The sequence below is a fragment of the Sturnira hondurensis genome, unplaced genomic scaffold (genome assembly GCF_014824575.4).
Source record: "Sturnira hondurensis isolate 20B ecotype Veracruz unplaced genomic scaffold, ASM1482457v3 Scaffold0021593, whole genome shotgun sequence".
Lineage (NCBI taxonomy): Eukaryota > Metazoa > Chordata > Mammalia > Chiroptera > Phyllostomidae > Sturnira > Sturnira hondurensis.
In genome coordinates, this window is record NW_028094224.1 from 300,374 (window position 1) to 317,364 (window position 16,991).

At 44.8% G+C, this 16,991-nt stretch overlaps 1 protein-coding gene and 1 pseudogene across 2 annotated transcripts; one reads left to right on the plus strand and one right to left on the minus strand.

Annotated features, from left to right (window-relative positions):
- Positions 1-347: 347 nt before the first annotated feature.
- Positions 348-10,549, minus strand: ZSCAN26 (zinc finger and SCAN domain containing 26). 2 transcript variants are annotated; one of them, XM_037033048.1, is made up of 5 exons: positions 10,342-10,549; positions 6,215-6,404; positions 4,149-4,641; positions 3,759-3,876; positions 348-2,024 (listed from the first exon to the last, which is right to left on the minus strand). In XM_037033048.1, exons 3-5 carry the CDS (start codon positions 4,572-4,574, stop codon positions 1,138-1,140), a joined length of 1,431 nt encoding a protein of 476 aa, XP_036888943.1. In that variant the 5' UTR covers positions 4,575-4,641; positions 6,215-6,404; positions 10,342-10,549; the 3' UTR covers positions 348-1,137. The 2 variants fall into 2 exon arrangements, with proteins under 2 accessions (XP_036888943.1, XP_036888944.1); XM_037033049.1 differs by lacking the exon at positions 6,215-6,404 and having other exon boundaries at positions 10,342-10,389; positions 10,424-10,506.
- On the plus strand, positions 6,007-7,384 carry LOC118977927 (protein BEX2-like; annotated as a pseudogene).
- Positions 10,550-16,991: the final 6,442 nt, after the last annotated feature.

A 16,991-nucleotide genomic window follows, 5' to 3' on the forward strand; every position in this document is an offset into this window, starting at 1 on the left:
CCAATGTGTTGCCCCCCACTGGGGACCCAGCCCACAACCCAGGCTGTGCCCTGACCAGGGACCGAACCAGTGACCCCCACTTCGCAGGCCAGCACCCAGTCCACTGAGCCACACCAGCCAGGGCTCACTCCTACTCTTTGTCTTTCAACCATATGCAGCACCAAATCCTTAGAAAACCATGATGCTTAACCAACCTTCCCACTCCGTGGCAGAATGTGAAGCCTTTTCCAGACAGCAGAGCCTAGGCAGCTGCTATTACTCAACAAGTAATGTGTCTGGAAGTGGAGTCCCCTACACTTAATACTCTTCATCATGATGACATTGTTGTGTTCACAACATAGAGCCCATAATCTCCAAGCTGACTTTTTATTACTTGACTTTCAAAGAATTCCAGAACAAGCAGCATTTAAAAACTGCATCAGACATTCACTCAGCTGTCTAGGCGGCAGTCACTACCCCGCACTGGAGTTATGAAGAGTGACGGCAGCTACATGAATTCAGCATGGTTCATTCAGATCCCTTAGGAATCTTTTCTCCAGTTTAATTTCTAACTTGAATCAAAGAGATCTCATGGCAGGGATGGGGGTGGGCAATGGTAAAATTAGGGGATCTTGGCTTTCCAAAATGCCTCTGCTGGTTGGGGGTAGGAGGAGTGGAGGTTAGTAAAGCCACTGGGGGGAACAGTCACCATTAACCGGCACTGTAAGACACCTGTTTTATTTTATAGCAGTCTCTTGCTGTAGCATATGGAAAAAAAAATATCCACCTGCTCTGGTTCTGCTTCAGCCTGTACATCTGTGGATACCTGACTTGCTGACGGCTTCCAAGCCCTCACTCAGTCACGATGTTCTCTGCTACCTGGAGACGCATCACCATGTCTGCACCAAGTCAAAGGCTCTGAGAACTCCTGCGTCAAGGATGCTGTTCAACTCTGATGCCCCAGTGCCATCTTGGTCAGTTACCGTAGTACAAAGCTGACTTCAAGGAAACCAAAGGAGGAATGGGGGCAGAGAGCCTCCAAGTCCACCCCCTCAACCCCAAAGATCCTCTGATGCCAGGGTTGGCTAGAGGGAATTCTCCTAAAATTTGGCTTGCTTGTTCATGTCTGTCTCCAGCGTCCCATGGGGGGAGGGCCCTTCAGTGAGCCGGCCTGTCTTTGTGGTGGTATCTCCGATGCTGAGAAAGACCTGACCTCTGCCTGAAGGCTTCTCCGCACTCACTGCACTCATAGGGCTTTTCTTCATTGTGGATCCGCATGTGCTGAGCGAGGTGGGAGTTGAGTCGGAAGGCTTTCTGGCATACGTTGCAGGTGAAAGGTTTTTCTCCAGTGTGAATCCTGTGATGTCGAATAAGGTCTGAGGTTAAGCTGAAGGCCTTCCCGCATGCGTGACACTGGTGGCCCCTGGCGTGGCTATGGGTTCTCTGATGGTGGGTGAGAAGCAGGGCCTGGCTAAAGGTCTTCCCACACTCCCTGCACTCACAGGGCTCCTCCTGACTGTGAATCCTCTGGTGCCGGTTCAGGTGAGAGCTGCGCCTGAAGTTCTTCCCACAGTGGATACACAGAAAAGGTTTCTCTCCAGTATGGATTCTGAGATGCTCCAAGAGGCCTGCGTTCTGGCTAAACACCTTCCCACACTCCTTGCACTGATAAGGCTTCTCACCAAGATGGATTTTCTGATGTCTGACAAGGTGTGAGCTTCTCTGAAAGGCTTTCCCGCACTCATGACACTGATGGCTTTTCTCTCTAGAGCCGGTTTTCTGACGCCCAGAAGGACTGGATTCACAAAGCTTTCCCGCACTGTGCATACCTTCGTGCCCAACCAGGTCTGAGTGCTGGAGGAATCCCTCCCCACTGGCTGACCGGTTACAGTCGGTCTTCTCCCTGGGCTTGGCCTGCTGCCTTTCCAAGCGAGAGCCCTCACAGTGTGGCTCTCCAGGCTCAGATACTTTCCCAGTCGATTCCGATCCTCCACAAGGGTCTGTCTCTACAGCTGGCGTCTTATTCTCAGTCATTGTCTCTTCACCTGAAATATCAAATATACGCCAACAATGACTTGTTTTTTGGTGCTTGGGGAAAGAAATCTGTAATTAGTAGGAAAAATTTTAAATCCAGCCATGTGTGCGAAGTGGAAATACTGTGGCTATTTGTGCTTATATAGATCACACGTGGAATGATACACAACAAACTGTTAGCAGTGGCTGCCTTTGGGGAAGGAAGTGGGTGGTGGTGGGACGTGGCCTACTTTGTATCACACACATATACACACACACGCACACGCTAGCAGACTGTCTCAAAGGGAATGGCTGTATTCTTGAAAATGGCTTGTCACATGGAAAATGGAAAACAAAGGTCCACTGAGGACCTGGGCCAATAAGAAAGCGATGGCCCTTTAACAGAAAATGAAGGAAAGGTGGTGGTGATGGTGGTGCTGGGTGCTGGTGCTGGGCGTGGTGCTGATTTTAATGTTGACTTCGCTGTGTAAATGCAGAAATGTAAATTAAGCCTCCAACTTTCCAGAAGAAGCCTCTGCAGCAACATCCAAAACTGAAAGAGGGTCAGTGGGTCAAGAAGGGCTTTAGAATCGACACCAATCATTCAACAAGGAGACACTGACTGCCAGCTCTAAGCCAGGAACCGCAACCAGCTCAGGAAATGAAACAAAGTCCCTGCAGATTTTTCTGGCAGAAAAAAAGGAGATGCTAACCAGCAAGTACACTCTACTGGGGTCAATTCTGCAGTAGGAGAACAGCCGGTGGGGAGCCTCACCCAGATTCAGAAAACTTAGGAAATGACCAGGAAAGTGGCATCTTGGCTTGGTCCTGATGGTGGGTAGGGCTTAGGGAGAGTGAGGAACAGCTATTCCGGATGGAAGACTCAGAGAGAAACAAATGCAGCTGGGCAGGATGGGACAGGGGGTGACTCACTGTCCCAATCTGCTTGGGGCCAGGGGTTTTCCCAGAACACAGAACAGTCAGTGCTCGAGGCCCAGCAGAGTGGAGCATGTTGGTCGCTGGTTAACATGACTTGGCTGTGGTTAGCAGATGCCGGCATATGTGTATCAGGCCTTCATTAACAGCCACTGGAAGACACTGAAAGTGGTATTTTTTTCTTGTTTTTTACTCTTCATTATAGAATTTTTCAAACACACAAAAAAGACTAAAAGAATAACATCATGCACTAACTGAAGGGATTTAAGGAGGGAGCAACATTAATGAATGTGTTGAAATGGCAGACGGTGCTTCCACAGAGGCACCAAGATAACAAGCAGGGCTTGTATCAGACTGGTAAGAAGAAAAGGAAAGGAAAGGGATAGAAATTAGAAAGATCTATTTCAGAATCAAAGAAAACACAGCACAGTAAAACAACAACAAAAAACCCAATCCAGGTGACATTTAGAAACCAAAGACAGAAGCCTCTCGCAGCGACAGGAAGGCAGTGAGAAGACACAGGCGCTGCAGCAGGAGCTGGAGTTCTGTGCCTCGGGGAGGGGGCAGCCCTCTCACCGGAGGCTTCAGCTTTCACTGAACGGAGTGAAAGGTCTGGGGTGATGGAATCTTTACATCTTCATTATGGTGGTGATTAGACAACTGCAATTACTTTCTGTTTGTGAAACTCACTGAACTGTACACTCACCAAGAGTGGGTTTGCAGTGTGTACACTACACCTCAGTAAATCTGACTCCAAACAAAAACAAAGAACAAAATGCCAGGGGTGCTGTGCAGGCTTCTCACGCCCGGGAAGACTGTCTGTTTCTTACCTTGTTCTGTTTCAGGCTTCGGATCTGCTCGCTCAGGTGTGACCTGCTGGGCCTGCGCAGCACTCAGAGCCGCTGTCTCTTCCACACTCACGGGCTGTTTCTCTGCCTGTCCTAGGCCCTAGGAACAATTGGGTACACGTGGGTACAGGAGAGAGCTGCTGTTCAGAAGAAGGCTCTAACATTAGAAAAGAGAGCAAAGAGAAACCGCACAGGGGTGACGAAAAGCATGCTTCCTCCCAGCAGAGAAAGGTGAAACCCACAGCAAGGAACAGCCAAATTGACAGGAAACCGGAAAGAGAACTCGGCAATTCTCTTGCCACCACTCAGCTCCTTTCCACCTCTCCAGCGGGTCTCCAACCCCGCCTCCCTGAAAGAGAGCACACCTCTTACCTCTTCCACCTGCTGTCCAGTTTCTTGCAGCTCTGGATGCAGATCCTCCAGTACAACCACGGCCTCCTCGCCGCTCTGCGGACGCCGCTCCCGCACCCGGGCGCGCAGCCCCGCGGGCAGGATGCGCAGGAACTGCTCCAGCACCAGCAGCTCCAGCATCTGCTCTTTGCTGTGCGTCTCGGGCCGCAGCCACAGCCGGCAGAGCTCGTGGAGCCGGCGCAGCGCCTCTCGAGGTCCTGCGGTCTCCTCATACCGCAACTGTCTGAACTGTCTGCACAGCGGCTCCCGTTCAAGGCCAGTGCCATTTCCTGGATGTCTGAATCCCTGATCCCTAGCAGTGTGGTGACCGTCTCTCACTGGCCTTCCTGAATCCTTCTTCAGATTCAGAGGAGCCGGGGAAGGAGCACTGACCAATGCTGATGCCATCTCCGGCTTCAGACTGCTCTCTCTGTCTTGGAGAACTTTCTTTTGGACTATCTCCTCGGGAACACTCCTGGAAATTTAATAACAAGAATCACAGAAATAGTAATAGCAGTAGCAACGATAACAAGATCAATAGCAATACCCCTGTGTTGGGCAGGTACATTTTCAACAATTACTATCTATTTTGTTCCCTCTGGAAAAAAATCCCTAGCCTTGGCTGGTGTGGCTCAGTGGACTGAGTGTGGGCCTGCAAACCAAAGGGTGGCCTATTGATTCCCGGCCAGGGCACATGCCTGGGGTGCAGGCCAGGTCCCCAGCAGGGGGCACTTGAGAGGTAACCACACATTGATGTTTATCTCCCTGTCTTTCTCCCTCCCTTCCCCTCTCTCTAAAAATACATTTTAAAATCTTGAAAAAAATTTTAATTCCTAAAGAAGGAACACATACAAAATGAGAAAACTCTGTTTTACACACGACTGCCAGCTGACATAGGAAAAATACATTTGAAAATTCTTCTTGTAGCTTTTTGTGAAATCATTGATTCAATCAAGGACTACAAATGGGCAGAGCCACTGGGTGAAAGCAGGGGAGGCCGCAGGGGACATTCTCAGGCTCAATAACCCTCAGTGACGCTCACCACTTATTAATGACAAAAGGAAAAATGGCAATGTCATACACTTAAGGTAGTGATAGAATCTAGCAGCTCCAACGTGAGACAACTGACTTGTGCCTTCCCACCTACAGAGCATCATCACTGAAAATGTTTACGTGAATCTAATAATGAGTAAACTTTCAGATGAATCCACAATGTAGTTCATCTATAATAGGCACTGGCTCTTCTAAACAATCAATTTCACGAAAATAACAAGGTGTAGGGAAGGTATGGGTCTAGATCACAGATGGAAAACACCTCCACCTTATTTCCACCCCGCAGCAGTGCTGAGCTCCTTGCCCCTGGTTAAGGAGTAGTTACGTGTATACAGTCCCAAAGTTACATTCAGCCCTTTGAAGGCAATCGTGAAGCTGATGTGGCCCTCGGTGAAAATCAGTTTGACACCCCTGGTCTAGATTAAAGCAACATAGCAAAACACAATGTGTAAAATTGGCTGGAGTTTTAAAAAAATACAAACATTATGGTTTGAAGAATTCAGAAACTTAAATAAGCAAACTACAGCTCAAAGAACTGAATGGAGCCCAAAGCCTGTCATTGGTTGGGCCTGAGGCCCAGCAACACTAGCAGGACTGAGTGGCCTCCACAGAGATCATCTCAACTGCAACGCTGAAAACATTTACTGACGGGCCCTTTACAGACAAAGTTTATAGATGCGGACTGAGAATTTGCTCAGGTGAGATGAACCTTTCATGGTCATGTATCCTTATTCTCAGATGATGCTGAAACGAACCTTCAGGTGTTTCAGGAGGACAGTGTATGTTCATGCGCACAGACAGCGAGCACACACAGCGGGGAGTCAACCATGGCTGCCGCACGACGGGCTGCAGTACCAACTGTGCTGTTCTCACACTGTTCTGTAGATTTGAAAAGTCTCAAACGTTAAGGGACAAAAGACACAAGACAAAACTGCCTACATGTTCTTTAAGCCAATATCAGGATTAACTACAAGAATATGGTCCTCACAGCCCACCTCCCTTGCTGACTGTCTACTATGTGCTAGACCCTCAGTTGCCAGGAACACAGAGGGACACAGCTCCCGGCCTCCACTGCTCTCTGCTTCTCAAGAGGTCGCAGTGCAGCACGTGCAGGGCTACAGCAGAGAGACACACAGAGTGTCAGCGGGGCATGGTGGTGAGGCTCCTTCCTGGACGCAGGTCCCTCTGAGTTCCAAAAGACAAGTGAAAGCGAAGCAGACAAGAAAACAGAGAAAGGGCTTTTCAGTCAGAGCCAAGGCTGAGCACAGAGCTGTTGGGGAAAGCAAGCCTGGCAGATTCAGGGCAGCGCAGCAGTTAGTGGTGGCTGGAACCCAGGAAACTCCAACCATACGGAAGAGAGGTGAGAAGGAACAGCGTCCGGACGGCTGGGAGCAGCCATTTCTGTACATGTTCCAATCCAGCCCTGTCACTTGTCAGCAGTGACCTGGGGCAAGTTCCTTATCCTCCTGGAGACTTAGTTTACTCACCTGAAAGATGAAGGTAACACCTGGTTCACAGAGATGTTTTAAGGTGAATGAGATAATAATTGTAAAGAACACAAATTCACTGATTTGTAACTGGGGTTATATGAAAACGCAGTGCTCAGGAGTGTGAAATGTCACAGGAAGGTGGATGAGTCTAGGACCTGACACATGCAATCAATTAAAAAACACAAGTCAGACCCAACAGTCACTCACATCCTTCTCAGTTCCTGGTGGCCCTGAGTAGGGGGTGGTGGCCCAACAGTAGGTGGAGAAGGTGAAAAGGGAGTGGATCTTCAGGTCCAAGTATCGTGGCAGTGCAGTCGTGGTGAGAATCAGGAGGAGCAGACAGCAAGGACAGGGCCAGGAGCAATTGCGCCCAAAGAGGAGCAAGCAGTAAAAAATCTCAACATGGAAGATGCCAACCAGGGGGGAAAATGGATGAAAAGGAGCCAGATGCTAATGAAGGAGAACCCTTGTCCCTCTGTTTGGTAGCCAGTGAATGTTGTGAGCCTGGAGGTCTTCATAGGTGGTTCCACGTTAGGCAGCCACAGGCAAGGATGAGACAAGAGAGTGGTAAGGGTGCGGGCTGGAAAGACGAGGGAGCAGTGCAGTCAGAGTCCACGGGCAGTCAGCACTGATCCCCCTCACCACGACCATCACAAGTTCCACCTTACGCCTTGAATCCAGATGTTTCCCTAAAGTTAACAGGGAGACACACCTGCTCCCTAAACTTGACGTGTTCACGGTGTGCCTTGTAAACCCTCTGGTGTTACTTGTTTCCTCTGAGTCTCCCACTACCAGCTTCTAACTAAATACTGAGTCTGGACCGATTTGTAAGTTTCTATCAGAAGGTGAGTTTTACCTATTGCATGGAAAGATGCTCATTACATATTATGAAGTTAAAAAAGCAGTTTTAAAAAACAAAGCACAAACAACAACAAAAACAGACGTCACTGACTTCTGCGAGGGCAATTTAGGTTGTGGGTTAGGCTGAGCAGTGAGTCTGCCACAGGAAAATGGGAACATGAAAACAATGGGCAAAAATTGCTTTTTCAAAAAATAAGACATTTTATGGAAGGATAAAATAGGGCAGAAGCTAGGAAGGGGGAACGTAGAGGACAGGCGTGTTTGTAACATGATTACTATCTTTATCCAAAGATTTCCTTGCTGTCCAACCCAGACAACTCAAGAGTGCCACATCTGAATTTCCTTCTAGTCACCTGGCACCTGGATACGTTGTAGAAGCCTCTCAAACCCAACGTGTCACCATTGTCCTTTGGAGCGGGCCGTTGGTGTATGGGGTCTTTGCATTCTTGATCTGGAGTTCTCCTAAAGTGACTGGAAGGATCCGTGGAGTTGCAAGTGCTGGCAGCTGACACTCGCCTTTGAACCAGCATGCATGGGGGCTCACTCGGTTAGTGGCTGTGCCTGGCTAAGCTCCGAATACAGCTTGCGGTTGCACACTCCTGGATGTGCACATATGAACACTCCTAGTTGGTATATACTTTTCTGTGTCAAAAATGGACTTAAAATTTAAAAAGCAAAATCCTACTATTCTCCCCCCCCTCAAAAATACTACTATTCTAAATGAAAGTGAAAAAGTCCAAGAAAGTGATGAGTGGTGGTTATTGGCCAGAAATAAAAGTTTTATATTGTGATGGTTACTTTTTTTTTAAAGACTTTATTTATTTATCTTTAGAGAAGAAGGGAAGGAGAGAGGGAGAGAAATATCAATGTGTGGTTGCCTCTTGTGGGTTGCTTGCCAGGAACTGGCCTGCAACCCAGGCATGTGCTCTGACTGGGAATCGAACTGCGATCGTCTGGTTCGAAGGCCCGCGCTCAATCCACTGAGCTACACCAGCCAGGCTGTGATGGTTACTTTTATCTAACAAATTGACTGGGCCACACGGTCCAGGCATTTTTCTGGGTGTTTCTGAATGAGATTAATATTTAAATTAGTCAACTGACTGAAGTAGATACCCTCCCTAATGTGGGTAGCCTCAATCTAACCAGTTGAAGGTCTGAATGAAAAAAAAAAAGGAAAAAACCCAGCAGACTCTCCCCCAAGTAAGAGAGATTTCTTCCTGCCTGACAAGCTTCAAACTGGGACATCAGCTTTCTTTCTGCCCTTGAACTCGACTAGAAACATCAGCTGTTCCTGGGTCTTGAATCTGCTGGCCTTTGAACTGTAACTACATCATTGAATCTCCTGGTTCTCAGGCCTTTGGACTCAGCCAGGAACTTAATCAGCTCTCCTGAGTCTGCAGCTTGCCGACTCGCTTTGCAGATCTTGGAACCTGCCAGCCTCTATCACTGTGTGAGCCAATCTCGTATAATAAATCTTCTTCTATGTGTATTTCTGTATCTATATATCGCTACTGGTTCTGCTTCTCTAGAGAACTTGGGTAACAGATATATGCAGTGTAGAATAGTGAATTAGTGGTGGCTTGTTTCTATGATGTGATTACATGTATCTAACATAATGTATAATAGACGATTTGAAAACTGACCTTTCCAGCCCCCTTTCATCTCATATATCGGGTCAATCAAGTTCTACTGAGTCTACCTAAATATCTCCCAAACCACCCACTCCTCTTCATCCTCTGCCACCATCTTTTCTTACCTGACTACTGCAAATGGCTTTCTCACTGCAGTCAGTGATCTTCCCAAGGAGAAAATATCATTAGGTCTTTGCCATGCATATTACATTTAATGGCTCATCATTACTCTCAGGATCAAGTTCAAAACATCCAATAGGATTAAAATTTCCTCATGATGTAATGAACTTTCAAACTTGCAATACCCTTTCCTGTTCTTGGGTCCTTTCCACTCTCACTCCTCTGCCTTGAACATCTCCAACCCTCCAATTTTTTTTCTCATTAGTGCCCCTTCACTCTTCATGTCTCAGCATAGTAAAACAATAAGCCAGCACAACTGTAAATGTGCTTTACATGCGTTAATGCAACCCTGTCACGAAGACACTATTACTACCTTCACTGTAGAGAGAAGGAAACCCAGACATTGAGAGTTAAGAAGAGTTAAAGAGAGTTAAATGACATATTCGAGGTCTCAAAGCTGAACCTCATATCTTTCCTCCAGGAGCACTTGCAGCCACAGGCTGAAAACCTGAAATTACCTCTGTCTTCTGTCCTAACCACACGACCCACATCTGATCCAAAAGCAAACCCTGTTGGCTCTACCTTCAAAGTAGATCACTCCTCTGAGCACTTCTAACCGCTTCTAGCACAATACTAGTCCAGGACACCTTTTTCTCCCACCTCCATTACTTGCAGTAGTCTCCTAACTTTCCAGTTCCCCTGATTCCACTCTTGTCCAGCGATAGAGGCTTTAAAACATAAATCAGGCGTTTCTCCTCTGCTCAGAATTTTCCCTTTTCACACCAAGAAATGACCAATACCATGCCTCCCCGCACTCCCGATCTCTGTATCCATCCTCCGCAAACCTCGCCCTGCTCACTCCGGTCTCCCTGCTCTTCCTCGAATGTGTCAACCAGGCTGCCGCTGTGGAGCCTTAGCACTGGTCGTTCCCTCTGCCTAGAAAGCTGCGACCCCCAAGAGCCACGTAGGTCTTCTCAGCCCCCACAGGTTTCTGCTCCAATATTACCTTCTATGACTAACCTTAACACGTGTGAAATCGCACTCAGCTTCCGGAAAGCTGCCGCCGACCACGGTGTCCACTGAACAACAGCCACAGCTCCACCACGAAGGCTTCTCGGTGCCCGTAGGGAACGGGGTGCTCACACGCGCTGGCCGCGGTTCCTCCCCAGCCTGGAGGAACCTCCCCGCCTGCTACCCGGCAGCGACCCGTGGAGGAGTCGAACACTCAACCAGACCTCTGCGCTCCACTGACGTCAGAGTTCTCGGAACTGCCGAAGGACCGCGGCTCCCAGGAACGCCGCTCTAGGAATGCGGGAGGACCGTGGCTCAGTGGCGTCCTGCTTCGGCCAGCGCCGCAGGAGCTGCAGGAGCTGGGGGCACTGGGGGTGCTGGGGGTAGGGGCGAGGGTGGGGGGGTGGAGGCGGACCAGGCGGGAAGGCGGTGAGGTTGGAACGCGCGTGTAGACGCGGCCTTAGGTGAGTTTTCATTTTCAAGCCGAAATTTACTTTATTTATGCAAAATCAAGCCAACTACTTTACTGTTACCACAAACAGCCTGGCATTTCCACTTTGTTTACTCATATTATTAAAAAACAGACATATGGCTTACCATTTCTCACCAGTTTAAAAAGCCATCAAACCCAATGGCAAAAATAACTGTCAAAGTATTTTGAAGATTATATTGAATAATGAGCATACATTTGTACTGAAAAATTTAAGGTAATAACATTACTGTGGGAGAGAATAATCAATACTTTGCAATGAGTGTAGCTTGAAGGAGGGAGGATAAGCATCAAATAATCACTTTGCCAAAATAAATTTTAAAGAAGAAAACAAATATTTCTTCTTTTGCCTACCTTATGACAAACTATTTTTTATAGTCTTTGAACAGAATAAATCCTTTAAAAATATGAACAAACTTTGAGTTTTGAAACCTCATTAAATATCATAGTAACCATTTTATGATGTAATTTACTCAGTATTTCAAACATTGAAATGATAATATGTTGGAATCGCCCTGCCTAGTTTCAGAAGCTGTAAGAACCATTTACTCAGCCTCAGAACCATTACTAAGGCTCAGGATCATTTACTCAGCCTTAGCCAATGTTCCCCCATGGCTAAGGCTGAGTGAAGAACCTTGGGACCATAAGCCACTAAGGAGACAAAGCTTATCTTCCTGGCTGGGGCACCACCTCTGCCCCCTTTTACTTCACTCTGCTTGGCCCAGGACAGCTGACTGCTTAGCCAGTGACAAGTAAGATTCCTCAAGGGAGGGACAACCTAAGACAGATATGGTTGAGAAAGGGCCCTCAGGGAAGGACTTGGGGGGGCTATAGAAAAAGGGGGTGATGGACCCTCACCCCTCAGCTTCTACATAGCCTAAGTCCTCTTTGTGTCTACAAGAAGTCTCCTAATCTCTTGGCTGCATTCCTTCCCCCCCCCACCCCCCACTGACTTAAGCCTGAAACAATGATGGAGGGCGGAGGGTAGTGCAGCCTTGAGCAGGAACAGGCAGTTTCTCAGAGATCAGGCCTAAGAAAGAATGCATAAAATCCTGCGAAACCTGCTTTGCTAAGAATGCCCTCAATTTTCTGATAAGGATCCAAACATGAAATGAGTTTGTTTCCCAAAGTTTTATGGCCCTTTAGCTAACTGACCCTGACTCAGAATAAGCTCTCATAGTTCTTTGCATGTTATCTATTGTTTGCTCCTTACTGCCTGACAATGATTGATGAGCTTTACCTGTATTCCTGTGCAAATTGAACCCAATAAAAGCCCATTAAAGAACAGGCTTCTGGCCCTTCTCCTTTGAGAACTGGGCCACCTTTCCTCCCTAGGCAGGTCATGTCTTGGTAGACTTATTCTCATCCATGGCAGCTGGGAGCTGGGGGCAGGGGGTGGGGTGCGCCCCCCCAATAACATAATTAATATTTTGTCATCATAAGGAGAGTTATCTTTTTTATTTTGACTAAAGCTTGAAAATATATTTTAAAAGTAAAAGTTAAGTATATTTACTTTAAAACTTTTCCTTAGACTAACAAATCCAAGTCAACACAAATATTTTAGAAGTTAATATTCTGTCTTGAAGGGGAAAATGTCTGATTTTCTTTCTAAAGAAGAACATTCTCCCCTCCCCAAATACATGAGATAAACATAAAATTTAATTTAAAAAGGAAGTAAATATATCCTAATTTATTTATTTCCCCTTTCAAAGTCTGTGCCATGGCTGATGTCTTAAATGTCATTCATATTATGAAGGCTTTGATTTATTTGTATTGCGTTGGGTATCCCATGAAAATAAAAACACTTAATACAGCTTAACAAAGAGTTTTTAAAAAACAATTCAAAATGTGCAAATTTAATTTAAATTGTCTGTGTCTTTTGGAAGGGATAGGGTTAGATAAAATGAGAAAAGATCAAATTACCATTTTTGCCAGGACAATAATGTTACTACTAATACAAATCAATTTTCAAACTGGAGGTTTTCATATTTTAGGAGTATTCTCATTTTTAATAAACAAAATGGTGATACTCAAAACATAGGCTTTCTTTTCTCTATTTAAGTAGAGGCATTACTGCAATGCAATTCACACTACCCTGTGGTTATGTAGAGTTAGTTATCTTTTTGTAATGGTGCTTTCTGCCATTCTCTCCAATTCTGTTCATACAGGAAGACCTTATACATTATTCCGATTTTTGAAATAAAAAATGATGTGACCAGTGATTATTCTAAATAATCAAAAGCCACAAATGAATCTAATAAACTTAAACCATAGTTTAATATTAAGAAATCTGTACCTTAAATCATCATATTAGTAGGCTAATAAAAATCATATTATTTCCACAAATGCTAAAAGTCATTTGATAAAATTCAACATGCATTTCTGATTAATAAGGGGGAAACTCCTAATAAAATAGAAATAGATGGATACTCCCTTTATATGGCAGAAAAGAAATAAATACATCTGAAACCAAGAGCCTCCCTCACACTTGATGGTGAAATTCTTACAAGTATTCTTATAAAAATCCAGCTGAATTTGTTTAAAAAAATGACAGCAATATTGCCAAATATATTTCTCACTCCTTAAGCTGCTCACTCCCTAAGAGTTATAAGAAATACCTTCCTTGTGTTACAGAACTTTTAAAAAAGTTCATGAAAATGCCCATTGGATCCCTTACACCAGTGGGGGAGTTTTATACTTTGTGAAATACTATTAAAGATGACTCCATAAAGTCATGAAATAAGTATTTAATAGTGTTTTATAAAATTTTTCAATTTTAAATTAATTAGCAGTAGCCTCAATAGTTTGCTTTCTTGGGCTGTTTCTCAGCACTTACTAAAGATCAGTGTAACTCTCATGGTTAAGAAAAACTATTTGATCTTTTCAATTTCCTCCTTGAGCAGAATTTAGTAAAAAGTGATTCTGATGGTTTTCCTGAAACCTAACATAACACAAAATTTTTGTCGTGCTATTTTATAGTCCACAACTCATATAGCTACATACTCCAGGCAAAACTACTTTAAAAAAAACAAAAGTAGTTCTAACTCTTATTAGCTCTCTTGAGACGAAGTGATCCACAAATTCCAACTTTCACATCTCTCTTAAGGCAGATTTACTGGCCAGTGTCCTAATAGCAACATTGAACAGCAAAATAAGCATCATGACAGCACAGAATGTTGCCATGAGAACTTCTGTCTTTTTGAAAAAGAAACCTGCCAAACTTAACTTGGCTGACTTAGCTACAGCTTTTTCCCAAGTGAGAAAGACAAATATATTTAACTGTATGGCTAGTGTTAGGGAATATTTTTAGGCCTTAAAGAGCAGTATGATCAAGTGTCTTCCAGAAAAAGCAATTCAAAAGTCAAACAGGAGAGGGAATATATGCATGATCTGTGATAAAGGGCTAATGTACTTATTATGTGTAAAGTTCTTAGGACCAGTAAGAAGAGATCAACCACCCAGTAAGAAAATGGACAAAGGTTATAATGAGGGTAGTTTACATATACACAAAAAAGAATTACAAAATGTTCATATATCAACTTTACTCCTAATTAAAGAAATTAAATTAAAAATGAAATGCCATTTTCACCTATCAGATTGGCAGATATCAAAAGGTTTTAGAAGAACAATTTTTGTAGGCAAATAAACTGGAAGCATCTTATTTGGAAGGCAATGTGACAAGCTGACTTTAATAGATCTATTAAAATGTAAAAGCAGACTTCTGGCCAAGATGGAAGCATAGGTGGAAACACTGTGCCCCCTCCCACAACTAAATTTAAAGACAGCAAAGTTTTAGAAACAAAAACGCAGCCAAAACAGTGAAAATTGAACTGTACGGGAAGTCCGACAACAACAACAAACCACTCAGCCAGACTGGTAAGAGTGGTGGAGTCAGTGGCGGAGCGGTCCGGCTGGAAAGATCGTTCAGTCTGACTGACCCAGGAGCAGAGGTGGAGGTGGTTGGTGGATCCCAGGCGTAGGGTGGGGACAGGTGGACCCAGTGAGGGTACAGGGCAGCTGGTTGACTGCGATCACACATTTGTGCGCAGATAAACCAAGCAAAGGGGCAAACAGTGAGACAGACTGCTCGGGCTAGGGCCCCAGCGACAGGAGTTAGAGCCTGAAAGCACCAACTGGAAAGACTTTCTCGGGGTTGAGGGGCCAAGAGAGTCTCCCAGGCTCACAGAGAGTTCATTGGAGAGACCCACAGGGTCCTAGAGAGTACACGGGCCCACACACCCAGGAACCAGCACCAGAGGGGCCCAATTTGCCTGTGGGAAGCCACAGAGGAGACAGAAATCTGAGAGAAAGCGGAACGCCATTTTTTTCCCTCTCTGACCCTACCCCCACATACAGCATCACAACCCAGCAACTGAGTTGCCCTGCCCTGGTGAACACCTAGGGCTCCACCCCTCATACATAACAGGCGCAAACAGACCAAAACATGATGGCTCAAGAAGAACTCAAAGCCCCAGAGCCTATAATTCTAAGTGACCAAGAAATAGCCAACCTTTCAGATGCACAGTTCAAAATACTGGTTCACAGAATTGGTTGATTTTTAGCCACAAATTGGAGGAACATATGAAGGCTAAACTGATTGAAATGAAGGGAAATGCACAGGAAACCAATAGTGATGGAAAAGAAACTGGGACTCAAATCAAGGGAGTGGGCCAGAAGGAAGAAAGGAACAACCAAACAGAAAAGAAGGAAGAAACAAGAATTCAAAAAAAATGAGGAGAGGCTTAGGAACCTCTAGGACATCTTTAAACGTTCCAACATCCAAATTATAGGGGTACCAGAAGGAGAAGAGGAACAGCCACGAGTGGAAAACTTATTTGAACAAATAATAAAGGAGAACTTTCCCAATCTGGCAAAGGAAATAGACTTTCAGGAAATCCAGGAAGCTCAGAGAGTCCCAAAGAAGTTGGACCCAAGAAGGAACACACCAAGGCACATCATAATTACATTAGCCAAGATTAAAATGAAGGAGAGAATTCTAGAAGCAGCAAGAGATAAGGGGACTGTCACCTACAAAGAAGTGCCCATCAGACTGTCAGCTGATTTCTCAAAAGAGACCTTACAGGCAAGAAGGGGCTGGAAGGAAGTATTCCAAGTCATGAAATCCAAAGACCTACAACCAAGATTGCTCTATCCAGCAAAGCTTTCATTTAGAATGGAAGGGCAGGTAAAGTGCTTCTCAGATAAGGTCAAATTCAAGGAGTTCATCATCACCAAGCCCTTATTTATTATATGAAATGTTAAAGGGAACTACCTAAGAAAAAGAAGATAAAAATATGAACAGTGAAAGGACAGCAAACTCAGTTATTAACAACCACACCTAAAACAAAAGCAAACTAAGAGGACAGCTAGATCTGGAGTGGAAACATAGAAATGGAGATCACATGGAGGGTTAGCAACAAAGGAGTGGGAGGAGGAGAAGGGGGGAGAAGGTACAGAGAATAAGTAGCATAGATGGTAGGTAGAAAATAGACAGGGGGGAGGGCAGGAATACTATGGGAAATACAGAATCTAAAGAACTTGTGACACATGGACATGAACAGGGGGGAATGGTGGGGGGGTGTGCAGGGTAGAGGGGAGTGAAGGAGGGGAATGGGACAACTGTAATGGCATAATCAATACAATATATTTTAAAAAAGAAATGACTGGAGGCAGAGAGACCTGCCTTTCAGTCCCAATTCTGTCAAAAATAAAAATAAAAAAAAGTAAAAGCACACAGAGGTGGATTGTGACATTCCTACACTTTCCTGATAACCCTATCAAAAAATGTCCCCTATTACTGTCTTTAACTCCTTACTTTCTTCATAATATACTACAGTTTATATTCGTCTGCTCACTTTTTAAGGTATATGTAAAATCCTATAACAGCAGGAATCAAGTCTAAGTTGTTCCTTGGTTTCTCTTCAATACCTGCCCTAGTTCTTAGCCCATAGAAATATCTTCCTTTTGATTCCATAATTGTACTTTTAGGTGGCCATTATTAGATACTCAAACAATTCATTCTGACCCAATAATTCCATTTCTAGATGAATATACTATAGATACTACACTTATACACAAACAGGGATTTTCAATACACTATTGTGTAATAGCAAAATATAGAAAACCAAATATGATCCTTCCATACTATAGACTATGATAAAGTCACTAC

What these genes read in the sequence shown, in the direction of transcription:
- ZSCAN26 (XM_037033048.1), bottom strand. Translation starts at nt 4,574, where the DNA reads ATGGCATCAGCATTGGTCAGTGCTCCTTCCCCGGCTCCTCTGAATCTG. An exon ending in CTGGACAGCAGGTGGAAGAG is followed by an intron (nt 3,877 to 4,148) that starts GTAAGAGGTGTG and finishes AATTGTTCCTAG; the next exon opens with GGCCTAGGACAGGCAGAGAA. An exon ending in GAAGCCTGAAACAGAACAAG is followed by an intron (nt 2,025 to 3,758) that starts GTAAGAAACAGA and finishes TTGATATTTCAG; the next exon opens with GTGAAGAGACAATGACTGAG.